The 27,923-nt window shown below is 37.4% G+C and overlaps 1 protein-coding gene across 2 annotated transcripts in view; it reads right to left on the reverse strand.

Moving 5' to 3' along the window:
• coro7 (coronin 7) overlaps positions 1-27,923 on the reverse strand; it is a 350,254-nt gene that overhangs the window by 45,436 nt on the left and 276,895 nt on the right. For both annotated transcript variants that reach the window (XM_061884835.1, XM_061884833.1), the window contains exons 10-19: positions 19,959-20,013; positions 19,819-19,876; positions 14,092-14,237; positions 13,910-14,008; positions 13,730-13,831; positions 10,138-10,297; positions 5,428-5,603; positions 5,257-5,365; positions 5,092-5,178; positions 4,884-5,026 (exon numbers count right to left, since the gene is read on the reverse strand). In XM_061884835.1, the coding sequence (XP_061740819.1) occupies positions 4,884-5,026; positions 5,092-5,178; positions 5,257-5,365; positions 5,428-5,603; positions 10,138-10,297; positions 13,730-13,831; positions 13,910-14,008; positions 14,092-14,237; positions 19,819-19,876; positions 19,959-20,013 (1,135 nt within the window). The remainder of the gene's footprint in view (positions 1-4,883; positions 5,027-5,091; positions 5,179-5,256; positions 5,366-5,427; positions 5,604-10,137; positions 10,298-13,729; positions 13,832-13,909; positions 14,009-14,091; positions 14,238-19,818; positions 19,877-19,958; positions 20,014-27,923) is intronic.

Here is a 27,923-nt window from a genome sequence, read left to right on the forward strand (position 1 = left end):
TTGTTGGATTTCTCCCACCGTGTAGTAGAAGCATTTAAGTCTCACCTTAAAACTCATCTGTATACTCTAGCCTTTAAATAGACCTCCTTTTTAGACAGGTTGATCTGCCGCTTCTTTTCTTTTTCTCCTCTGTCCCCCCCTCCCTTGTGGAGGGGGTCTGGTCCGATGACCATGGATGAAGTACTGGCTGTCCTGAGTCGAGACCCAGGATGGACCGCTCGTCGGCACCCAGGATGGACCGCTCGCCTGTGTATCGGTTGGGGACATCTCTACGCTGCTGATCCGCCTCCGCTTGGGATGGTTTCCCGTGGACGGGACTCTCGCTGCTGTCTTGGATCCGCTTTGAACTGAACTCTCGCGGCTGTGTTGGAGCCACTATGGATTGAACTTTCACAGTATCATGTTAGACCCGCTCCACATCCATTGCTTTCGGTCCCCTAGAGGGGGGGGGGGGGGGGGGGGGGGGGGGGGGGGGTTGCCCACATTTGAGGTCCTCTCCAAGGTTTCTCATAGTCATCATTGTCACTGGCGTCCCACTGGGTGTGAGTTTTCCTTGCCCTTATGGGGGTTCTTCCGAGGATGTCGTAGTCGTAGTGGTTTGTACAGTCCTTTGAGACATTTGTGATTTAGGGCTATATAAATAAACACTGATTGATTGATTGATTGATTGATTGGAGGTACCGAACCCCGCCAGTTTCATATGTGCATCCACCAAACCCTTCTTTAGTGAAAAATAAAATGTTTTTTCTTAATTTAATGATGTTACTATATTAAAGAAATACTAATAAAGATGTATTTTACAAACAGAAAGTTACAGGAATGTACACATGATCCCATGTTTACATCTCATTGTGCAACATGTGAATGTTTTAGTGGGACCTAAATGCGATATCTGAAAGGGGTACAAATTATTTCCAACCCCACCTTGTACAGAGCTCATGAAAAACAATGTTTTTTTTTGTCATTGTAAGTGTGCCAAAACACTTATAGTTGAAAATAATCTCATGGGAATTATTGCTGTCATTTGATCATAATAATAAAACATTGAACTTGTTATTTAGTCAGGTTTGGACGGAGGCTCCGTCGAACCCCTAGGGTTCGATCGAACCCAGGTTAAGAACCACTGGAGTAGACGTGAAGATTTCATTGGATTTAGCGATTTGGAGTGACATATTGTTTGGTAAATGTATAGCATGTTCTATATGTTATAGTTATTTGAATGACTCTTACCATAATATGTTATGTTGACATATCAGGCACCTTCTCAGTTGGTTATTTATGCGTCATATAACGTACACTTTTTCAGCCTGTTGTTCACTATTCTTTATTTACTTTAAACTGCCTTTTAAATGTCTATTCCTAGTGTTGGGTTTTATCAAATAAATTTCCCCCAAAAATGAGACTTATACACCAGTGCGAATTATATATGTTTGTTCCCTTCTTTATTATGCATTTTCGGCAGGTGCGACTTATACTTTGGAGCGACCTATACTACGTAAAATACGGTAATTTAAATACTTCTTACCATTAATGCGACTTCTTGAACATGTGCGGTAGAAAACAGATGGGTGGAATAAAATGCATGAGAATGCTTTATATTTTGAAAGTTATTTTTAACACTGTGACTGCCAGTGGAAATATTAATTACTTATCGTGTTAGGCAATGTCAGCTAAGAATTACAACCTGCTGTTGTACTCTGTCTCAAAGTGTTATCATGTGCTCAATGTTTACCTTACCATTATTGCCAAGTTGTCTATTACCATTATTGCTAGGTTGTCTATTACCATTGTTGGTATATTCATTATTCCTACATTATTGATACAAATTATTGTTACAGTGTAATATGTATTGTTACCTGTGGTAATGCCACTATGATACAACATTTGTATTATAATCTTTGAACAAAGTAACAGTGAAACTCATGTGACTAATCGATGAATGGAGAATTGGGAGTGGGATTGAATAAATTATCTTCTTCCCACTCCCGTTCAGGCAAAACTGGACAATCATGTTTTACATCAGGGGTCACCAACCTTTTTGAAACCAAGAGCTACTTCTTAGGTACTGATTAATGTGAAGGGCTACCGGTTTGATACACACTTAAATAAATTGCCAGAAATAGCCAATTTGCTCTATTTACCTTTAATAAATAAACGTATATATATACATATAAATAAAAAAAGAGTATTTCTGTCTGTCATTCCGTCGTACATTTTTTTTCCTTTTACGGAAGATTTTTTGTAGAGAATAAATGATGAAAAAAACACTAAAATAAAGGGTTTAAAACAGGAAAAACAGGAAAAAATGAAAATTTAATTTTCAAACATAGTTTATCTTCAATTTTGACTCTTTAATATTAAAACTTCAACCGAAAAAAATGAAGAGAAAAACTAGCTAATTCGAATCTTTTTGAAAAAATTAAAAAATGAATTTATGGAACATCATTAGTAATTTTTACGGATTAAGATTAATTTTAGAATTTTGATGACATGTTTTAAAAAGGTTAAAATCCAATCTGCATTTTGTTAGAATATATAACAAATTGGACCAAGCTATATTTCTAACAAAGACAAATCATTATTTCATCTAGATTTTCCTGAACAAAATTTTTAAAAGAAATTCAAGACTTTGAAATAAGATTTAAATTTGATTCTACAGATTTTATAAATTTGCCAGAATAATTTTTTGGAATTTTAACCATAAGTTTGAAGAAATCCTTCACAAATATTCTGCGTCGAAAAAACATAAGCTAAAAGGAAGAATTAAATTTAAATTGATTTATTATTCTTTACAATAAAAAAAAAAATTGAACATGGATTTAAATTGTCAGGAAAGAAGAGGAAGGAATTTAAAGGGTAAAAAGCTATATGTGTTTAAAAATCCAAAAATCATTTTAATGGTTGTATTTTTTCTCTAAAATTGTCTTTCTGAAAGTTGTAAGAAGCAAAGTAAAAAAATAAATGAATTTATTTAAACAAGTGAAGACCAAGTCTTTAAAATAATTTGTTGGATTTTCAAATTCTATTTGAGTTTTGTCTCTCTTAGAATTAAAAATCTCGAGCAAAGCGAGACCAGCTTGTTAGTAAATAAATACAATTTAAAAAATAGAGGCAGCTCACTGGTAAGTGCTGCTATTTGAGCTATTTTTAGAACAGTCCAGCGGGCTACTCATCTGGTCCTTACGGGCTACCTGGTGCCCGCGGGCACGAGGTTGGTGACCCCTGATCTACATACTATACATTACCTTTGCACTATATTAATTTATATTATTATGTGTTGTCAACTTTGTACTTTTTTTTGTTTATTGTTAGTATTTTTATGTCATTGCCTGAAATAAATAAATAAATGAAATGAATGAAAAAAAAAAGAATGAGGGATGACATTTTTGCAGAACGGACTCTGATACTAACAAAAGAAACAATAATGAAATAAAAACTATGTCCGTCTGTAAATAAATAAATAAATCTAATTAAAAAAACTTCAATGTGGCCCTCAATGAAAGCGAGTTCAACAGCCCTGCCAGTCTGGGATGATGAGCAGAAGCCCGCTTAGAAAACCTAACATCCATCCATTCATCCATCCATCTTCTCCCGCTTATCCGAGGTCGGGTCGCGGGGGCAACAGCCTAAGCATGGAAACCCAGACTTCCCTCTCCCCAGCCACTTCGTCCAGCTCTTCCCGGGGGATCCCGAGGCGTTCCCAGGCCAGCCGGGAGACATAGTCTTCCCAACGTGTCCTGGGTCTTCCCCGTGGCCTCCTACCGGTTGGACGTGCCCTAAACACCTCCCAAGGGAGGCGTTCGGGTGGCATCCTGACCAGATGCCCGAACCACCTCATCTGGCTCCTCTCGATGTGAAGGAGCAGCGGCTTTACTTTGAGTCCCTCCCGGATGACAGAGCTTCTCACCCTATCTCTAAGGGAGAGCCCCGCCACACGGCGGAGGAAACTCATTCCGGCCGCTTGTACCCGTGATCTTATCCTTTCGGTCATGACCCAAAGCTCATGACCATAGGTGAGGATGGGAACGTAGATCGACCGGTAAATTGAGAGCTTTGCCTTCCAGCTCAGCTACTTCTTCACCACAACGGATCGGTACAACGTCCGCATTACTGAAGACGCCGCATCGTCTGTCGATCTCACGATCCACTCTTCCCTCACTCGTGAACAAGACTCCTAGGTACTTGAACTCCTCCACTTGGGGCAGGGTCTCCTCCCCAACCCGGAGATGGCATTCCACCCTTTTCCGGGAGAGAACCATGGACTTGGACTTGGAGGTGCTGATTCTCATTCCGGTCGCTTCGCACTCGGCTGCGAACCGATCCAGTGAGAGCTGAAGATCCCGGTCAGATGAAGCCATCAGGACCACATCATCTGCAAAAAGCAGAGACCTAATCCTGCGGCCACCAAACCGGAACCCCTCAACGCCTTGACTGCGCCTAGAAATTCTGTCCATAAAAGTTATAAACAGAATCGGTGACAGCCTTGGCGGAGTCCAACCCTCACTGGAAAAGTGTCCGACTTACTGCCGGCAATGTGGACCAAGCTCTGACACTGATCGTACAGGGAGCGGACCGCCACAATCAGACAGTCCGATACCCCATACTCTCTGAGCACTCCCCACAGGACTTCCCGAGGGACACGGTCGAATGCCTTCTCCAAGTCCACAAAGCACATGTAGACTGGTTGGGCAAACTCCCATGCACCCTCAAGAACCCTGCCGAGAGTATAGAGCTGGTCCACAGTTCCACGACCAGGACGAAAACCACACTGTTCCTCCTGAATCCGAGGTTCGACTATCCGGCGTAGCCTCCTCTCCAGTACAACTGAATAAACCTTACCTAACATATGTGATTAAATTGATTTAAGATTAAAAATGGCTGACCTGATCCTGGTGTCCAGTGAGGAGCTTCACCTGCTCCCCATCCTCCATGTTCCACAGTCTGAGGGTGAGGTCATAGGACGAAGACACCAGCAGGCCACTGGCCAAAGGGTGGAACTTGATGGAGTAGATTTTCTCCGTGTGACCTATAAGAGGAGTCCCAACCAAATGAAGACATTGTTCCGGCACATTCCTTCATGTGTTCCCGTACCTTGCAAGATGAGCTCGGGCTCGGTCAGCGTCTCTTTGAGGCCGCCGGTTGGTATTTTCCACACTCGGATCTTTGCATCATCACCAGCTAACACACCGCTTGTATTATTATTATTATGTCATACTCATGGTGATCATGCAAGACTACAGGCGTTTAATCACTCACCCACGGCGAGTCGGTCCACGTCAAAAGGGTCCCAGCAAAGGTCGACCACGTTGACGGAGTTCTGGACGGTGGGCAGAGACGAGTCGGGCAGTCTTCCGGGTTGATCGCGCTGGAGAAACACCGCAATTATTTAATCCCCTACAGTGGTATTTTGAGGCATTTTCTTCCCACCTCGAAGATGGCGACCTGTCCACCGGATATGCCGAGGGGCACGGCAGCGCGTTGACGGTTGACACAGAAGCCGTCGCACTCGCCCGGCGTGGTCAGGTTGAGGTCTCGTATGTTGGTGATGTGCATGTCCCGGTGTGCCACCGCACCCTGGATGTGACGGAACTTGGAGCTTGGTCCTGCATCACAGAACATCCCGTTTAGCGAGGAAACACCGGGATAAAGATAAAAGTAGATAGATAGATAGATGGATAGATAGTACTTTATTGATTCCTTCAGGAGAGTTCCTTCAGGAAAATTAAAATTCCAGCAGCAGTGTACAGAGTTGAGATCGATTTAAATAAAAGTAAAAAGTAAATAACGGGGGTTTAAATGGAAACAAAATAGAGAAATATTACAATAAGAATAAAAACAATGGGAATAACAATATAACAGTAAAATAAGAATATAACAAGACAAAGTAGGCAGTAGTGACCATGTTATGAAAACGTATTTGCATCCCCTGTCATCCTAATACCCCCCGCCCCCCGCCCCAGAGAGGAGTTGTACAGTCTAATGGCGTGTAGGACAAAGGAGTTTTTGAGTCTATTAGTCCTGCACTTGGGATGAAGCAGTCTAGAACTGAACAGGCTCCTCTGGCTACTGATAACGCTATGCAGAGGGTGACTGGCATCATCCAGGATGCTCACTAGTTTGTCAACAGTCCTCTTCTCTGCCACCGTCACCAGTGAGTCCAGTTTCATTCCGATTGTAGAACCGGCCCGCCTGATCAGTTTCTCAATGTCCAATGTAGATATGTCCGATAATATCGCCCTGCCGATAAATTTGATATCGGAAATTATCGGTATCGGTTTCGATAAGTAAAATGAATGACTTTTTAAAACGCCGCTGTACGGAGCGGTACATATCCGGCAAAACACGGACGTAGACCCTGCGTCCGATATATTTAAGTCTAGTGTACTCTGGACTGAAGCTGTGTTTGAGTTTGAGTTTATTTCGAACATGCAAGCATACAACATGATACATCACAATTTCCAGTTTCTCTTTTCAACATGTTCGAAAAGGAGTAAGAAGAAGCAGAGCTTATTTAATCCTACCCCTTTTCTTTACATAACACTTGCTAAAATTTTTGTTCACTTCCTGTTCTCAATGTATTCATAATGTATACTCCATAAGTAATCACAATAAAAATGAATAAATAAATAATTGGTGAAGTAAATTCTATTCCATACGATGAGATAAGTAAGATAATTTTGAGAATGAATGGGTGAATAAAATCAGAATGTTTATCATGGTTCTTCTTTTTTGTACTTTGTAAACACTTCCAGTTTGAAGAGTTTCTTGAAATGGATCATATTAGTACATTGTTTGATTACTTTGCTTAATCCATTCCATAATTTAATTCCACATACTGATATACTGAAGGTCTTAAGTGTTGTACGTGCGTACAAATGTTTTAAATTACATTTTTCTCTAAGATTATATTTCTCTTCTTTTGTTGAGAAGAATTGTTGTATATTCTTGGGAAGCAGGTTATAGTTTGCTTTGTGTATAATATTAGCTGTTTGCAATTTCACTATGTCGTGGAATTTCAGTATCTTTGATTCAATAAATAAAGGGTTTGTATGTTCTCTATATCCGACATATTGTATAATGTGTGCCTTCATTGTTTTTGTAGCTGTTGTTTTGAGGCACGTTTAAAAAAAATAAGGCACTTTGTGAAAGTCAAAGTATAGTACAAACCCCATTTCCATATGAGAACAATAGAATAGAACAATCCGGATGGTTCTTTTCCTCTTTGATCCGGAGGACACAACGTCCACAGTTTACCCCAAAAAATTGAAATGTGGACTCGTCAAGACCACAGAACACTTTTCCACTTTGCATCAGTCCATCTTAGATGAGCTTAGGCCCAGCGAAGCTGGCAGCGTTTCTGGGTGTTGTTGATAAATGGCTTTCGCTTTGCATAGTTGAGCTTTAACTTGCACTTACATAAGTAGCAACCAACTGTATTTAGTGACAGTGGTTTTCTGAAGTGTTCCTGAGCCCATGTGGTGATATCCTTTAGACATTGATGTCGGTTTTTGATACAGTGCCATCAGAAGGATCGAAGGTCATTTATTCAATGTTGGTTTCCGGCCATGCCGCTTACGTGGAGTGATTTCTCCAGATTCTCTGAACCTTTTGATGATATTATGGACCGTAGATGTTGAAATCCCTAAATTTCTTGCAATTGCACTTTGAGAAACGTTCTTAAACTGTTTGACTATTTGCTCATGCAGTTGTGGACAAAGGGGTGTACCTCGCCCCATACTTTCTTGTGAAAGACTGAGCATTTTTTGGGAAGCTGTTGGCACCCAGCTGTTCCCAATTAGCCTGCACACCTGTGGGATGTTCCAAATAAGTGTTTGATGAGAATTCCACAACGTCATCAGTATGTATTGCCACCTTTCCCAACTTCTTTGTCACGTGTTGCTGGCATTAAATTCTAAAGTTAGGGATTATTTGCAAAAAAAAAAAAAGTTTATCAGTTTGAATATCAAATATGTTGTCTTTGTAGCATATTCAATTGAATATGGGTTGAAAAGGATTTGCAAATCATTTTATTCCGTTTATATTTACATCTAACACAATTTCCCAACTCATATGGAAACGGGGTTTGTATTTCTCATAGTTGTAATGGGTACCAGGATTATCTCAGGCAGAGCATGTCCCAAATTCCAAGCTGTTTTGAAGCATGTTAAAAAAAAAATAATGCACTTTGTGACTTCAATAATAAACATGCCAGTGCCATGTTGGCATTTTTTCCCCATAACTTGAGTTGAAGTTGTTCTCTTATTTTTGCAAAACCTTGTTTTTGATTGATTGATTGAAACTTGTATTAGTAGATTGCACAGTATAATACAGGCCTGGGCAATTATTTTGACTCAGGGGCCACATTTAAAGAAAAAAATGTGTCTGGGGGCCAGTATATCTATTTTTAGGAACACTTATACAAAACCTCACAATAATGTCTGATTGAATGCTAAAAACGTGATGACAGACCGCCTTAAAAAACGTATTGTAATTTTACCTTTTTCTATGAAGGATAAAACGCTGAATATTGACAAAATATGAATGTCACACTCCTTTCGATCGACATATTTTACAATCGATTGAAACGCGACAAAAATGCAACAAACAATGAAATTCGAACGCGAAAGCTACAAAATAAACCCACCCACAACTTAATATACCTGATATATCACTAAGCTTTAGAAACTTGGTGGTGAAAATCTCCTTCCGCGTCTTTGGAAACGCTTTCCACCCACACTGCTTGGTGCATCGTCTGAGCTGCTGTGATGTAGATTACCATAGTAACTAATTAGATTACATTAGTAACTAATTAGATTACCATAGTAACTGTTATATCATCCAAAAGCGCAGATTCCAACCGTTGAAATACTTTGTATAGTTCAAGACTTACGGTAATTAGAAAACATGACTGCACATCATAATGGCAGCTACACTAAAATCCACAATAAAATCCTCTGAAGTGCAGGGAAACCTGTAAAACAGGCTCGTAGGGATGGAATAGCCTCTGTGTTTTTTCCATAGTGGTAACTCCATATCGGTTAGTTATCTAGAAGTAACAGTTGAAATAACATTTTGTGCCCTGCAGAGACCAAATCACCTTAATTATATAAGTATAGTATACTGTATATTATATCTGATATAGAAGTTGTTGCCATGTGAGACATTTTTGAGAGGTTTTAGCCAAGGAGAAAGAAATAAATGTACCTGACATAGGAAAATGTATTTGCAGGGCACCAGCCTGAGGGACTTAATTTTAAGGCAAAAAATATATACTGTATTTTCCAGACTACAAGGCGCACTTGAAATCCTGTTTTTCCCTCAAAACTCGCCAGTGTGCCTTATAACCCGGTGCGCCTAATGTAAGGAATACATTTGGTTGAGCTTACCCACCTTGAAGCTATTTTATTTGGTACATGGTGTAATTGTAAGTGTGATCCGTAGATGGCAGCCAAACATAAGAGATAAGTGAAGGCTGCACCGCTTGATGTGCTTTAACATACGAGTATTATTATGGTGTGTGTATAAGGTAAGACATTATCTGGTGTTTTGTTTCGCAATGTTATGCAAAAACAACTTTTCTTACTGTCTGGTAACTGCTGATCTGTATTTAGGATCTGCATAAGTCCTGAAAAATTGCACGAGTCCGCCTTTGTAGTCGTCGAAAAGCTTCTTCTTTTTCTCTATCTTCTTGTTACTTGACATTCATCCTCCGCTCTTTCCATTTCTAATATAAAGTAGCGTAAAGTTCTTACTTATATCTGTCAGTAAACTCACCATGAAACTGCTAAAACATACTGGTATAGTGAGTTTACATTATTCACCCAAGGAACTTTAGTTTCTAGACTTCCGGTCGGACGGTTTTTCACGGGAGACATTTCCGGTGTGGTTGTTTCCGGATGAGGAGATGCTGCTCTGTTATTGATTAAAAAAAAGTCTGAATGTATGAAAAAAGATAAAAAAAATAGACCATTCATCGGCAGTGCGCCTTATAATCCGGTGCGCCCCATGGTCCGGAAAATAAAGGTATACATAATTGCATAACATATAAATTGTCAGTTGGGATCAACTAAAGAACCCACAGGATGTTTCGGGACCACCCGTGTTTTGTATGTCAGGTGTGCTTGTGTGTGTTCAAACCTAGGAAGTTCTGGATAGCTTTGGCCCCCTGGCTGGGACTTGGTGAGGGGAGGAAGCCAGAGGAGAGACCCGAAGTGGACGACGGCGAGCAGGATGCAGCGGCACTGGTGCTGGGGGAGCTCAGAGGACTGCTGGAGGTGGAACAACCACGAGTCCCCTCCTGTTTGACAAAAACGACTCAAAAGTTTACATACACTTGTAAAGAACATAAAATCATGGCTGTCTTGAGTTTCCAATAATTTCTACAACTCTTGTTTTTTTTGTGACAGAGTGACTGGAGCACATAACAAACAACTATTTTTTTGTTTCATCTGACATCACATGGACAAAGATAAGATCTTCTGGAGGAAAGTTCTGTGGTCAGATGAAACAAAAATTGAGGTGTTAAGCCACAATGTTCAGCAAAATGTTTGTAGGAGAAAAGGTGAGGCCTTTAATCCCAGAAACACCAATCCTACCGTCAAGCATGGTGGTGGTAGTATTATGCTCTGGGCCTGTTTTGCTGCCAATGGAACTTGTGCTTTACAGAGAGTAAATATTTGTTTATATATTTATTTATTTTTTGTTTTTATTCAGTCATTGGTGGAGCATAATATATATATATATATATATATATATATGTATATATATATATATATATATATATATATATATACTTTTTTTAATTTTATTTTATTTATTTATTTTTTTAATTTTTTTTTTTTTTTACAATTGTTTTTAACACGGCTGTGCAGCACTTTGGAAACGTTATTGTTGTTTAAATGTGCTATATAAATAAAGTGGATTGGATTGGATTGGATAAATGGGACAATAAAGAAAGAGGATTAGCTCCAAAATCTTCAGGACAACCTAACATCATCAGCCTGGTGTCAAGGTTAGTTGGTGACGAACCCCCAGATGCAGAGAAGGAGGCAGGCATTGAATAAGGAAACATGGTTTTAATATAAAATACTAGTACAAAACCAAACAAAGGGTACAAACCAAAGGCACGCACGTGGGCGGATAACAAACTAGGCTATGAACAAACAAAAACTGGAAGCAGGGAACGAAAAACAGTAAGCTACACAAAGCGACCAAATATAGCTTACCGCTACGCTGCAACGACACATCAGGAACGACAATACAGAAGAGAAATGCAATACCAGAAACCTGAGGGTTGCAGGTTCGCTTCCCACCTATTGACATCCAAATCGCTGCCGTTGTGTCCTTGGGCAGGACACTTCACCCTTTGCCCCCGGTGCCGCTCACACTGGTGAACGAATGATGAATGAATGATTGGTGGTGGTCGGAGGGGCCGTCGGCGCAAACTGGCAGCCACGCTTCCGTCAGTCTACTCCAGGGCAGCTGTGGCTACATATGTAGATTACCACCACCAGGTGTGAATGAATGATGGGTTCCCACTTCTCTGTGAGCGCTTTGAGTATCTAACATTAGAAAAACCACGATATAAATCGAATCCATTATTATCATTATTATTATACAATGATCCAGCAGTGACTGGATGGGAAGACAGGTCTAAATAGGAGCGGACTGATTGACACCAGGTGTGGCCAGGTGCCAATCAACCGCAGCTGAGGGGGAACATAGCACTCAGGGAGAAAGACAAGAAACCAACAAAATAAGAGCGCTGACAGGAAACCCTACACACACATAGTCAAACTGTCAGAGGCAAGCCTGACACCTGGAGGTTGGGTCTTGGGCGCCGTCGGGTGTTCCAACAGAACAATGACGCCAAACACACGTGTAAAATGGTAAAGGAATGGCTAAACCAGGCTAGAATTAAGGTTTTAGAATGGCCCTTTTCCAAAGTCCTGACTTAAACGTGTGGACAATGCTGAAGAAACAAGTCCATGTCAGAAAACCAACAAATTTGGCTGAACTGCAACAATTTTTTCAAGAGTGGTCAAAAATTCAACCAGAAGCTTGTGGATGGCTACCAAAAGCGCCTTATTGCAGTGAAACTTGCCAAGGGACATGTAACCAAATTTTAAGGGCCTACTGAAACCCACTACTACCGACCACGCAGTCTGATAGTTTATATATCAATGATGAAATATTAACATTGCAACACATGCCAATACGGCCTTTTTAGTTTACTAAATTGCAATTTAAAATTTCCCGCAGAGTTTCCTGTTGAAAACGTCGCGGAATGATGACCCATGCTTGTGGCGTTATTGGTTGTAGCGGACATTTTATCCCAGCCGCAGTCACGGCTAAAAGTCGTCCGATTTAATCGCATAATTACACAGTATTCTGGACATCTGTGTTGCTGAATCTTTTGCAATTTGTTCAATTAATAATGGAGACGTCAAAGAAGAATGCTGTGGGTGGAAAGCGGTGTATTGCAGCTGCCTTTAGCGACCAAAACACAGCCGGTGTTTCTTTGTTTGTTGTGAAGCTTTAATATGGAACAGGGCGGTCAAGCGAACATGGTTCTCTACCACATGTCAACCGGAAGGTTTCGGTGAGAAAAATTGTGGCAATACGTCGGCTCTTACCGGAGACATGAGCGGAGCTTGCGTCCTCCTGCAGCTGTCAAAGAGGCAGCTGCGACTTTCTTGGGCTCCTCCATGGCTTCCGTCGGAGACACTGGCGGTCACCACTGGGGCGGCATAGTTCGGTTGGTAGAGCGGCCGTGCCAGCAACTTGAGGGTTACAGGTTCGATTCCCGCTTGTGCCATCCTAGTCACTGCCGTTGTGTCCTTGGGCAAGACACTTTACCCACCTGCTCCCAGTGCCACCCACACTGGTTTAAATGTAATTTAGATATTGGGTTTCGCTATGTAAAGCGCTTTGAGTCACTTGAGAAAAGCGCTATATAAATATACTTCACGTTTACTTCACACCCCTCTGACTTTCAGGTATGACTTTATAATCTCACTAAAACACTAGTAACACAATAAGCAGATAAGGGGTTTTCCAGAATAATCCTAGTAAATGTGTCTAATAACATCTGAATCGCTTTTTCTTCTTTATTATTCACTCTAACTTTCCTCTTCCACAAATCTTTCATCCTCGTTCAAATTAATGGGGAAATCGCCGCTTTCTCGGTCCGAATAGCTCTTGCTGCTGGTGGCCATGATTGCAAACAATGTGAGGATGTGAGGAGCCCTACAACCCATGACGTCACGCGCACATCGTCTGCTACTTCCGGTACAGGCAAGGCTTTTTTATTAGCGACCAAAAGTTGCGAACTTTATCGTCGATGTTCTCTATTAAATCCTCTCAGCAAAAATATGTCAATATCGCAAAATGATCAAGTATGACACATAGAATGGACCTGCTATCCCCGTTTAAATAAAAACATCTCATTTCAGTAGGCCTTTAACATTGCTGTATGTATACTTTTGACCCAGCAGATTTGGTCACATTTTCAGTCGACCCATAATAAATTCATAAAAGGACCAAACTTCATGAATATTTTTTTGTGACAAACAAGTATGTGCTCCAATCGCTCTATGACCAAAAAATTATAGTTGTATAAATGATTAAAACCCAAGACAGCCATGACATTATGTTCTTTAGAAGTGTATGTAAACTTTTGACCACGACTGTAAGCGCATCAAACTGGGTTTAAATACACATTTCCCACCTTGGTGTCTCCACTGATGAGGTCCTTCTTTGCAGGCTTCTGATTGGCTGCTGTCGCCTTGGCTTTGAGCTGCTTGTCTGGATGGAGGCTGACTCTTTGCACCTGATTGTTATTGATTTTTTTTTTTTAAAGCAATCTAATCAATAAACACACTAGAGAAAGAGCGCTAAGCTGTCAAACCTGCTTGTTTCCTCCCGCCCACCACTCCTCGGCGGTCATTGCCGGGGTCACACCCGCCGTGTCGGGGTAAAGGTCAGCGTGGAAGTCGTGGGCCGAACTCTGACGAAAGAAATATACCCAGGAAATAAAAACTGTCCTCAAGAGTGGGAGACTGTTTAAACCGCACGTGTGCAGAAAGAGACCTTGCGAGGGACTTGATAGCTGATGGGTATGATGCAGTTGTCCGTCAGCTGGAGCACACGCATCACTTCGCAGGACAGGAGGTCCAACGCCAGCTTGGGTACCGTGGCGACGCCGCGTGTCGACGAGTCGGTCAGACAGTGGCTTACTAACGATAAAGTAGAGCCAAACTTTTATTACAATAAAAAAATCACATTGTTATTGAACAAATGAGTGTTTGTTTTTTTTTTTTAACACAAACTCAAACAGACTTTCAATCTAAATCAGGGATATCAAACGTAAGGCCCCGAGGGCCGGATCAGGCCCGCGAACAGGTTTTATCCGGCCCGCGGGATGAGTTTGCCAAGTATAAAAATGTGCCGACATTTTTGAATGGAAGAAACTGCTGTTCTAAATGTGTCCACTAGATGTCGCAATTGCAATTATTTGTATCTTTGTAGATGATACTGCATATTAGGGGCGTGGGCAAAAAAATCTATTTGAATACGAATCGAATCGTTTATGTTGTGCGACTCAGAATCGATTCTAATTTTTAAAAATCAATGTTTTTTTTTTAATTTTTGAAAAAAAATTATTATTATTATTATTATTATTATTTTTAATACAACAAAACAATACACAGCAATACCATAACAAAGCAATCCAATTCCAAAACCAAACCTGAGCCAGCAACACTCAGAACTGCAATAAACAGAGCACTCGAGAGGAGACACAAACACGACACAGAATAAACCAAAAGTATTGAAACAAAAACGAATATTATCAACAACAGTATCGATATTAGTTATAATTTCAGCATAGCAGTGATTAAAAATCCCTAATTGACATTATCATTAGACATTTATAAAAATAATAAGAAAAGAATAGTGTCACAGTGGCTTACACTTGCATCGCATCTCATAAGCTTGACAACACACTGTCCAATATTTTCACAAAGATAAAATAAGTCATATTTTTGGTTCCTTTAATAGTTAAAACAAATGTACATTATTGCAATCAGTTGATAAAACATTGTCCTTTACAATTATAAAAGCTTTTTACAAAAATCTACTACTCTGCTTGCATGTCAGCAGACTGGGGTAGATCCTGCTGAAATCCTATGTATTGAATGAATACATAATCCTTTTAAATCGGGAAAAAAATCGTTTTTGAATCGAAAATCGAATCGAATCGGAAAAATCGATATATTATCGAATCGTGACCCCAAGAATCGATATTGAATCGAATCGTGGGACACCCAAAGATTCACAGCCCTACTACATATGTAAAAAAAATAAATAACACATGTTCGTTTTTCGAGGAAAATGAGCGAACCACATAATTAAACATCCTGTAATTTGATTTTTGTAACGTTTGCTGGGCATGGTGATGCCGGATTCGTTTTTCCAATGATGCAGTTGGGCTCGAACACGGCGTACGGCAAGAAACAAAGATATATTTAACTAATAAAACAGACTATGAAAAGAAAAACTGGCACAAAGGCACAAAAAGAGAAAACTAAAACTACTAGCATGAGAGCTAGAGGAAATCAAATGCATAGCGCGAAAGCTAGCGAGTAGAAACATAGAATTGCAGTCGTCACTTGTTGCGTGTAAACAAATTAGGATGCGAGAAAGAATGAAGAAAGAAGGCAGGCTTAAATAAGGACGGTAATTAGCAACAACAGGTGTGCGTCGATAGCGAGGGGTAGGTGAAACTAATAAAAAACCATGGTAATCGGATAACTCAGGAACTAAGGAAGTTAAACAGTGGATGTCCGCCAACCTTTTGCAATTCAACGCCAAAAAAACGAAAATGCTGATTATCGGTCCTGCTAGACACCGACCTCTATTTAATAATACAACTTTAACATTTGACAACCAAACAATTAAACAAGGCGACTCGGTAAAGAATCTGGGTACTATCTTCAACCCAACTCTCTTGTTTGATTCACACATTAAGAATGTTACTAAAACGGCCTTCTTTCATCTCCGTAATATTGCAAAAATTCGCTCCATTTTGTCCACTAACGACGCGGAGATCATTATCCATGCGTTTGTTGCGTCTCATCTCGACCACTGTTGCCCACATATGTGTTCCTCTCCAAGGTTTTCTCATAGTCAGCATGGTCGACGTCCCACTGGGGTGAGTTTTTCCTTGCCCTTATGTGGGCCCTACCGAGGATGTCGTAGTGGTTTGTGCAGCCCTTTGAGGCACTTGTGATTTAGGGCTATATAAGTAAACATTGATTGATTGATTGACATTGAAACAACAGAATGTGATACAAAAACGGAACAAAACTAGAATATGGTATGATCCGGGCAGCGGATCATAACATATTTTGATATTATTTTTTTTATCTTGAGAGATTGAAAATGAACACCTATGAGTTGACTGATGAACATTATCACATAATTTATTCAGAAAGTATAAATAACGACAAATAAAGATAGAATACTAGTATTTTAAAATGTAAGTGTAAAAAAACCCCAACAACATTATGTTTTGTACATTATCACAATGTGCTTGTTCTTTTTTTAAACGAAGAAAACAATCTGAAGTTAGCTTTACTTTTAAGTTATCGTGCCGTGATTTTATCAGTCCGGCCCACTTGGGAGAAGATTTTTCTCCATGTGGCCCCCGATCTTAAAACGAGTTAGACAGCCCTGATCTAAATCAACGCCTCACCACAAAATTAATATTATTGTCTCCAATAATGTGTTTTACACTTATTTTGTAGTAATCATCAACTTTATTTATATAACAACATATTGCTAGTAATACTAATAATGTGTACATTTATAATATATTGCATAAAATATCAGTAAATTAATAAACATTCACGGTGGCAGAGGGGTTAGTGCGTCTGCCGCACAATACGAAGGTCCTGCAGTCCTGGGTTCAAATCCAGGCTCGGGATCTTTCTGTGTGGAGTTTGCATGTTCTCCCCGTGAATGCGTGGGTTCCCTCCGGGTACTCCGGCTTCCTCCCACTTCCAAAGACATGCACCTGGGGATAGGTTGATTGGCAACACTAAATTGGCCCTAGTGTGTGAATGTGAGTGTGAATGTTGTCTGTCTATCTGTGTTGGCCCTGCGATGAGGTGGCGACTTGTCCAGGGTGTACCCCGCCTTCCGCCCGATTGTAGCTGAGATAGGCGCCAGCGCCCCCCGCGACCCCGAAAGGGAATAAGCGGTAGAAAATGGATGGATGGATGGATGGAATTAGTAAATGCAATATAAAAATGATATTCAGCATAGTTCGTTCCATAGTACAACATATAAAAATATATGTCAAAAACAATGTTTATTGCATATAATAATACTTATAGTAGATATTATACTGGTATGAATATAATACATTGGGGTAAATAAGCAATTTTAAAAATTATCTTTCTTAATTTTTTTTGTTGTAAAATTGTTCACCAAACGTTTTATACTGTGCGTGAATGCACATAGGTGAGCTTTGTTGATGTTATTGAGTTTTGTGGGGTGCTAAACAGGTATATTTGGTCAGTGCATGACTGCAAGCTAATGGATGCTAACATGCTATTTAGGCTAACTTTATCTACGTATTGCATCATTATGCCTCGTTTGTAGTTATATTTGAGATCATTTAATCTCCTTTACTTATGTCCTCTGTGTTTATTTATATTTGCATGGATTATTAATATATATTTTGGTCAATTTTAAGCCTTTGCATATATCCAAACATTTTGTACTGCAGTTTATTTCTAATACATAATATTATGTAATACCCATTATTAAAAGTAAAGGTATACATACGAATGTTCTCTTCACTTGGTTAATATCATCCTCAAATCATGTTTTACAATTTTTACATTTTAAATTTTTTTGCAATTATTGATGCATGTAAATTAATTCCATAAAACCCCCATTTTTATGAATATATATTAATATTAAATCTGTTATGTTTTGTCAATGTATTGTAATGTAATACCCATTTTCAAAATCAGGTAAAATATTATTATATACATTTTCTCCTTATCTATATTTTTACTGTACTGTAAAACATGTATTTACATTTTTATTGTAATTTATTATACAAGGTACATTCATAACGTAATTGCAATACTATAAACATATTTCTATATTGTGAATATACATACGCATATTCAATCTAATACATACTACACTGTAATACCAATTTTTAAAAGTATCATAATTTCCTTGTGAAATAAAACAGGCAATAACATTACAAAAGTGAATATCAATTCAAAGCCGTATTGATTGTAATATCACAAATATATGTGACCACTTTTTTAAATAAATTCATTTATTTTTTTACTTTGCTTCTAATAACTTTCAGAAAGACAATTTTTGAGAAAAAAAACAACCTTAATAATGATTTAAGGATTTTTAAACACATATACCTTTTTACCTTTCAAATTATTTCCTCCTCTTTCCTGACAATTTAAATCAATGTTCAAGTAAATTTATTTTTTTCATTCTAAAGAATAATAAATCAATTTTAATTTAATTCTTCATTTTAGCTCCTGTTTTTTCGACGAAGAATATTTGTGAAATATTTCTTCAAACTTATGATTAAAATAAAATAAAAAAATATTCAGGCAAATCTAGAAAATCTTAAGAATAAAATATAAATCTTATTTTAAAGTCTTTTGTATGTATTTTAAAATTTTTGTTCTGGAAAATCTAGAAGAAATAATGATTCGTCTTTGTTAGAAATATATAGCTTGGTCCAATTTGTTATATATTCTAACAAAATGCAGATTGGATTTTAACCTATTTAAAACATGTCATCAAAATTCTAAAATTAATCTTAATCAGGAAAAATTACAAATGATGTTCCATAAATTCTTTTTTTTATTTTTTTCAAAAAGATTCGAATTAGTTATTCTTTCTCTTCTTTTTTTCGGTTGAATTTTGAATTTTAAAGAGTCGAAATTGAAGATAAACTATGTTTCAAAATTGTATCTTCATTTGTTTCGTGTTTTCTCCTCTTTTAAACCGTTCAATTAAGTGTTTTTTTCATCATTTATTCTCTACAAAAAACCTTCCGTAAAAGGAAAAAAAATGTACGACGGAATGACAGACAGAAATACCCATTTATATATATATATATATATATATATATATATATATATATATGTATATATATATATATATATATATATATATATATATATATATATATATATATATATATATATATATATATATATAAATGGGTATTTCTGTCTGTCATTCCGTATATATATATATATATATATATATATATATATATATATATATATATATATATATATATCCATCCATCCCTCCATCCATTTTTTACCGCTTATTCCCTTTCGGGGTCGCGGGGGGCGCTGGCGCCTATATATATATATATATATATATATATATATATATATAGGTAAATTGAGCAGATTGACTATTTCTGGCAATTTATTTAAGTGTGTATCAAACTGGTAGCCCTTCGCATTAATCAGTAGCTAAGAAGTAGCTTTTGGTTTCAAAAAGGTTGGTGACCCCTGGTGTATTATATTGCTCAATATATTAATAATATCAGCATACAACTTATGCTTATTATTTTATGTATTATTCTAACATTTTTATGTGTGAATGGAGATACATTTAATTACTATAGTAATACATACGTATAGTGGAGCATTAGAGTTACCGGTAATTAAAAAAATTTATTTGGTCGTGCCTGCAACTTTCTGCGGTTGAGTAAATAAACTCCTTTGAAAAAAAAGGTGATTTCACCTTGAGTGAGGAAGGGCTCCGAGGTGGATACTTCGAAACAATCAGTCGCAGTGTAGCCCTGCAAGGAGGAACATTAACATTTTTTTAAGCACACTTCACCACAAAACTCTCCCAAAAATGACAAAGAAAAATATCGTTACCATGGCAGCCAGCACCAGCAGACCAGTGTCGCCATCAAAGAGAGGAATCAATGTCCTATGTGAGGAAAGAGACATGAATTGAGGCTTGTGGTAAACATTATAAACATGTCAGACCGCCAAAATAAAACCAACATTTCCTTGGAAAATAAGCCTCGGAAGAGGAGTTGAATGCAAAGACTTTTTAGCTTAGTGGAAATCTAAAGCGGGGGTCTGCAACCTGCGGCTCTGTAGCACCATTCTAGAGGCTCCCTGGAGCTTTTTAAAACATTTATGAAAATGGGAAAAAGTATAGGAAAATATTTTTTTGTTTTAATATGTTTTCTGTAGGAGAACAAACATGACAAAAACCTTCCTAATTGTCAGAAATCCCACTGTTTATGCTAAACTTGATTCTCTGAAGAGCGTATCTGCCGACCGCCGTTTTTTCCTACTCATTTTGGCGGTCCTTGAACTCACCGTAGTTTGTGTACATGCCACAGAAAGGCGTGGTTGTCTCATTTTGTCCACCAAACGTTTTATACTGTGCGTGAATGCACATAGGTGAGCTTTGTTGATGTTATTGAGTTTTGTTGGGTGCTAAACAGGCATATTTGGTCAGTGCATGACTGCAAGCTAATGGATGCTAACATGTTATCTAGGCTAACTTTATCTACGTATTGCATCATTATGCCTCGTTTGTAGGTATATTTGAGATAATTTAATCTCCTTTACTTATATCCTCTGTGTTTATTTAGATTTGCATGTCTCCATCCATCCATCCATTTTCTACCGCTTATTCCCTTTTGGGGTCGCGGGGGGCGCTGGCGCCTATCTCAGCTACAATCGGGCGGAAGGCGGGGTACAAGTCGCCACCTCATCGCAGGGCCAACACAGATAGACAGACAACATTCACACACTAGGGCCAATTTAGTGTTGCCAATCAACCTATCCCCAGGTGCATGTCTTTGGAAGTGGGAGGAAGCCGGAGTACCAGGAGGGAACCCACGCATTCACGGGGAAAACATGCAAACTCCACACAGAAAGATCCCGAGCCTGGATTTGAACCCAGGACTGCAGGACCTTCGTATTGTGAGGCAGACGCACTAACCCCTCTGCCACCGTGAAGCCCATTTGCATGTCTCATGACACATTATTTGTATGTAATATTAGCTGCAATTCAGATAGTTGTTTGTGTGCCATGTTGTTCCAGACCACAGCAAACGTTACCTAGCTTGCAAAGATTGTAATAAATCCATTAGAAGAAGACAGCCTGCCTTTTTCTTTAACTTGGACACATGCATCTATACCTTTGGACATTAAAAGCTAGTAATATCCAGAAGTTATAGGGGGGTCCTCTCCAAGGTTTCTCATAGTTGTCATAGTCACTGTCACTGACGTACCACAGGGGTGAGTTTTTCCTTGCCCTTATGTGGACTTTGTACCGAGGATGTCGTTGTGGTTTGTGCAGCCCTTTGAGACACTTGTGATTTAGGGCTGTATAAATAAACATTGATTGATTGATCTCACCCTCTAAGAAACCTCAATTTTACTAATGTTTTTCAATGTTGTAAAAATGTGTAGAATAAATTTTACATTAGAACATATCTGGCAGCTTGCGACACATAGTTATTTTGATAGTAGGCTAATAAAACTAATATAGACACAACACGTGTTTCCTTCATTATAACATATATGTAAGACTTTTAAAGTAATTTTGATAGTAGGCTAATACAACCAATATAGACACTCACATCATGTGTTTTCTTCATTATAAGACTTGTAAAGTCATTTTGATAGTAGGCTAATAAAACTAATATAGACACTTACATCATGTGTTGACTTCATTAAAAGACTTATATAAGACTTGTAGAGTCATTTTGATAGTAGGCTGATATAACTAATATAGACACTTACATCATGTGTTGTCTTCATTATAACACTTACAGAAGGCTTTTAATTTTTTGCGGCTCCAGACAGATTTTTTTTCTCTATTTTTCGTTCAATATGGGTCTTTCAACATTTTGGTTTGCCGACCCCTGGTCTAAAGGGTTGATGCCACAAGTGTTTAGCTTTTTATTAGACTTTTTTTTGTGTGTGATGCCAATAAAAAAAGGTTACTGGTATTGGTAAAGAGCCAAAGTGTGATGATAACCATAGAACAAGCTCAGGAGCTCAGTATGATATTGTATACTACAGTGCAGAGGTGTGCGGCCAGGGGAGACGAATGAGAGTAAAATAATAAATAATAAAAACATGAAATAAATATTAATTATTGTTCATTAAACTGTGTTATGAATATATTTTCTGTATGATTACAAGTGTTTTTTTCTTTGTTTTGATTTTTTACATTTGACGCAAATGCTATTTTATTGTCCGAAAGGACACTTTTTAAATGTTTTACTTAAAATGTATTTGCTCCAAACATCCATACCTCCATTTTCTACCGCTGGTCCCTCTCGGTTTTATCTAAAATTGCAATAGTTTGTATTTTGAAGTGAAATTTACCAGGCAAGCACACCACTGGTCGGAGCCTCATTACTCATCCTTTATAATAAATTGCACTGTTAATCGGCACAAATACACCATTAATGTGATAATTAACATGAGTTAACTCGTTATTTTTGACACATTTATATAAAAAAAAAATAAGCTTCATTGTGTGTAGATAAATAGTTTTTTCAAATAGCACTCAAATGGCATTTCGTACATTTTAAAACTATATTTGTAATCAATAATTATGCCTCATAATTTATGAGAGGTTGCATACACACACACACCACTAGATGGTGCAATACACAAACATCAGGAGAGAACTGAAACTACAGTGACTGACTTACTTTTGGAGCACTCAAAGTCAATTGTGATAACATCCTGTATTATTATTTTCCTTTTTATCATATAATCCCAGTCACCTGTTTCCTCTTACAGTTTGCAGGAAGGCGATTAAGGGAGGTGGAGATTTGAGGGATTTAAGTAAGTGATATAAATGAGTAATTGGCCAGATCACCAAACAGGAAATAAGGACTTAGGGCTTGATTTACTAATATAAAAATGTCTCGCGCTAAACAGTGTGTGCAATCTATAAAATAGTGTGTACTATTAGTGGGAGTGTTGCATGTGACCGATTAAGGCCGCGTGTGCAATCAAAAAAATTGGTGCGGATGGCCTTATTTGAATGAGGATTTTGCGTGTACTATGAGGGGCATGACCAGAGAGACACTCATTTACTGTTCATTAATTTTTGGCGTTTTGCTATGTTGTCAAACATGTGGCAGTCATTTATCATTTTTTATGGGCATTTTAGAAGCAGTCATGCTTCTAAAATGCCTACATTGACACCACTTATTTTCCTTTTTTTTTCAACCTCCGATAATGTTGGGAGAGAAACTGCATTACTGCGCTAAAGACGAAACAATCCATATTTGAAAAATGTTTAATCATATAAGATATATGTTATGTTCTATGCATAAAAAAACACGTCATTGAAAAATTGTGAAATGATACAAAAAAGCATCAATTGATTTTGTTTTTTTCAGCCCGTTAGGTCATTGAACAGCTGCTAATAATATCAATAATAATAATAATAATAATGGATTAGATTTATACAGTGCTTTTCCATCAACTAGATCAGGGGTCCCCAAACTTTTTGACTTGGGGTCGCATTGGGTTAAAAAAAATTGACGGGGGGCTGGGCTGTGTATATATATATATATATATATATATATATATATATATATATATATATATATATATATATATATATATACACACACACATATGTATATCTTTATATGTTTACACACGTATATATATATGTACACGTGTGTATATATGTATATATATATATATATATATATATACTTATATATGTGTGAGTACGTCTGTATATATACGTGTACGTATACATGTATGTTTATGTATAATGTGTATATATGTATGTACATATTTAAAAAAAATATATATATACACATAAATATATACATATGTATGTAAATATATATATATATAATATATATATATATATATACATACATATATATACATACACACATATATATATGTATGTATATATTAAAAATATATATATACACAAATATATATATGTATGTAAATATATATGTACACATAAATATGTATATATATATATATATATATATATATATATATTTACATACATATATATACATATTTATGTGTATATATATATTTTTTTAATATATACATACATATATACACATTATACATAAACATACATATATACGTACACACACATATATGTATATATATGCATATATATATACACATACATATATAAGTATATATATATATATATATACACGTGTACATATATATATACATGTGTATATATATAAACATATATAGATATACATATATATATGTGTGTGTATATATATGTGTGTGTATATATATATATATATATATATATATATATATATATATATATATATATATATATATATATATATATATATATATATATATATATATACACATATATATATATATATACAGACGCATATTCAGACGCATGTTCGTCAAACTAATAATAATAATACCTGCTATAGCAGCCGCAACATTAATACAGCCACAACGACAACTCTTGCTGACCTACTGCCCTCGGTAATGGCACCATTCCCAAAGTATGTGGGCTCTATTGATAACCTCACTAACAACTTTAACGACACCCTGCGCGAAACCATTGATAACATAGCACCGCTAAAGTTAAAAAAGGCTCCAAAAAAGCGCACCCCGTGGTTTACAGAAGAAACTAGAGCTCAGAAATTATTATGTAGAAAGCTGGAACGCAAATGGCGCACGACTAAACTTGAGGTGCACCATCAAGCATGGAGTGATGGTTTAATAACTTATAAACGCATGCTTACCTTAGCTAAAGCTAATTATTACTCAAATCTCATCCACCGTAATAAAAACGATCCTAAATTTTTGTTTAGTACGGTAGCATCGCTAACCCAACAAGGGACTCCTTCCAGTAGCTCAACCCACTCAGCTGATGACTTTATGCAATTCTTTAGTAAGAAAATTGAAGTCATTAGAAAGGAGATTAAAGACAATGCGTCCCAGCTACAACGGGGTTCTATTAACACAGATACGATTGTATATACGGCGGATACTGCCCTCCAAAATAGTTTCTCTCGTTTTGAGGAAATAACATTAGAGGAATTGTTACAACATGTAAATGGAATAAAACAGACAACATGCTTACTTGACCCTCTTCCTGGGAAACTGATCAAGGAGCTCTTTGTATTATTAGGTCCATCAGTGCTAAATATTATAAACTTATCACTCTCCTCGGGCACTGTTCCCCTAGCATTCAAAAAAGCGGTTATTCATCCTCTTCTTAAAAGACCTAGCCTCGATCCTGACCTCATGGTAAACTACCGACCGGTGTCTCACCTTCCCTTTACTTCAAAAATCCTTGAAAAAATTGTTGCGGAGCAGTTAAATGAACACTTAGCGTCTAACAATCTATGTGAAACCTTTCAATCCGGTTTCAGAGCAAATCACTCCACGGAGACAGCCCTCGCAAAAATGACTAATGATCTCATGCTAACGATGGATTCTGATGCGTCATCTATGTTGCTGCCCTCGATCTTAGCGCTGCTTTCGATACCGTCGATCATAATATTTTATTAGAACGTATCAAAACACGAATTGGTATGTCAGACTTAGCCCTGTCTTGGTTTAACTCTTATCTTACTGATAGGATGCAGTGTGTCTCCCATAACAATGTGACCTCGGACTACGTTAAGGTAACGTGTGGAGTTCCCCAGGGTTCGGTCCTTGGCCCTGCACTCTTCAGCATCTACATGCTGCCGCTAGGTGACATTATACGCAAATACGGTGTTAGCTTTCACGGTTATGCTGATGACACCCAACTCTACATGCCCCTAAAGCTGACCAACACGCCGGATTGTAGTCAGCTGGAGGCGTGTCTTAATGAAATTAAACAATGGATGTCCGCTAACTTTTTGCAACTTAATGCCAAAAAAACGGAAATGCTGATTATCGGTCCTGCTAGACACCGAACTCTATTTAATAATACAACTCTAACATTTGACAACCAAACAATTAAACAAGGCGACACGGTAAAGAATCTGGGTATTATCTTCGACCCAACTCTCTCCTTTGAGGCACACATTAAAAGCGTTACTAAAACGGCCTTCTTTCATCTCCGTAATATCGCTAAAATTCGCTCCATTCTGTCCACTAAAGACGCTGAGATCATTATCCATGCGTTTGTTACGTCTCGCCTCGACTACTGTAACGTATTATTTTCGGGTCTCCCCATGTCTAACATTAAAAGATTACAGTTGGTACAAAATGCGGCTGCTAGACTTTTGACAAGAACAAGAAAGTTTGATCACATTACGCCTGTACTGGCTCACCTGCACTGGCTTCCTGTGCACTTAAGATGTGACTTTAAGGTTTTACTACTTACGTATAAAATACTACACGGTCTAGCTCCATCCTATCTTGCCGATTGTATTGTACCATATGTCCCGGCAAGAAATCTGCGTTCAAAGGACTCTGGCTTGTTAGTGATTCCCAAAGCCCAAAAAATGTCTGCGGGCTATAGAGCGTTTTCCGTTCGGGCTCCAGTACTCTGGAATGCCCTCCCGGTAACAGTTCGAGATGCCACCTCAGTAGAAGCATTTAAGTCTCACCTTAAAACTCATTTGTATACTCTAGCCTTTAAATATACTCCCTTTTTAGACCAGTTGATCTGCTGTTTCTTTTATTTTTCTTCTATGTCCCACTCTCCCCTGTGGAGGGGGTCCGGTCCGATCCGGTGGCCATGTACTGCTTGCCTGTGTATCGGCTGGGGACATCTCTGCGCTGCTGATCCGCCTCCGCTTGGGATGGTTTCCTGCTGGCTCCGCTGTGAACGGGACTCTCGCTGCTGTGTTGGATCCGCTTTGGACTGGACTCTCGCGACTGTGTTGGATCCATTGTGGATTGAACTTTCACAGTATCCTGTTAGACCCGCTCGACATCCATTGCTTTCCTCCTCTCTAAGGTTCTCATAGTCATCATTGTCACCGACGTCCCACTGGGTCATTATTGTCACCGATGTCCCACTGGGTGTGAGTTTTCCTTGCCCTTATGTGGGCCTACCGAGGATGTCGTGGTGGTTTGTGCAGCCCTTTGAGACACTAGTGATTTAGGGCTATATAAGTAAACATTGATTGATTGATTGATTGATATAGATATACATATATATGTGTGTATATATACAGTATATATATATATATACATATATATATATATACATACATACATATATACATATATATACATACATATATACATATATATAAATACGTATATATATATATATATACATATATATACAAATATACACATATACATACATATACATATATATATATATATATACATATATATATATATATATATATATATATATATACATACATATATTTATATATATACATACATATATACATATATATATACATACATATATACATATATATATATACATACATATATACATATATATATATATATATACATACATATATATACATACATATACATACATATATATATATACATACATATATATATATACATACATATATATATACATACATATACATACATACATACATACATACATACATACATACATACATACATACATACATACAGTACATACATACATACATACATACATACATACATACATACATATATATATATATATATATATATATATATATATATATATATATATATATATATATATATATATATATAATATTTTTTATTGATTTTTAAACTTTGGACTTCCTGCAACCTGGATTTTGGACACTGGCTGTAGTTTGGGGACCCCTGAACTAAATACTCAAAGGGCTCACAGAAAAGAGAGAACCTATCATTCATTCACTCCACATTTACACTATGCAAATATAAAAG

Source organism: Nerophis ophidion, linkage group LG23 (genome assembly GCF_033978795.1).
Source record: "Nerophis ophidion isolate RoL-2023_Sa linkage group LG23, RoL_Noph_v1.0, whole genome shotgun sequence".
NCBI classification, from domain to species: Eukaryota; Metazoa; Chordata; class Actinopteri; order Syngnathiformes; family Syngnathidae; genus Nerophis; species Nerophis ophidion.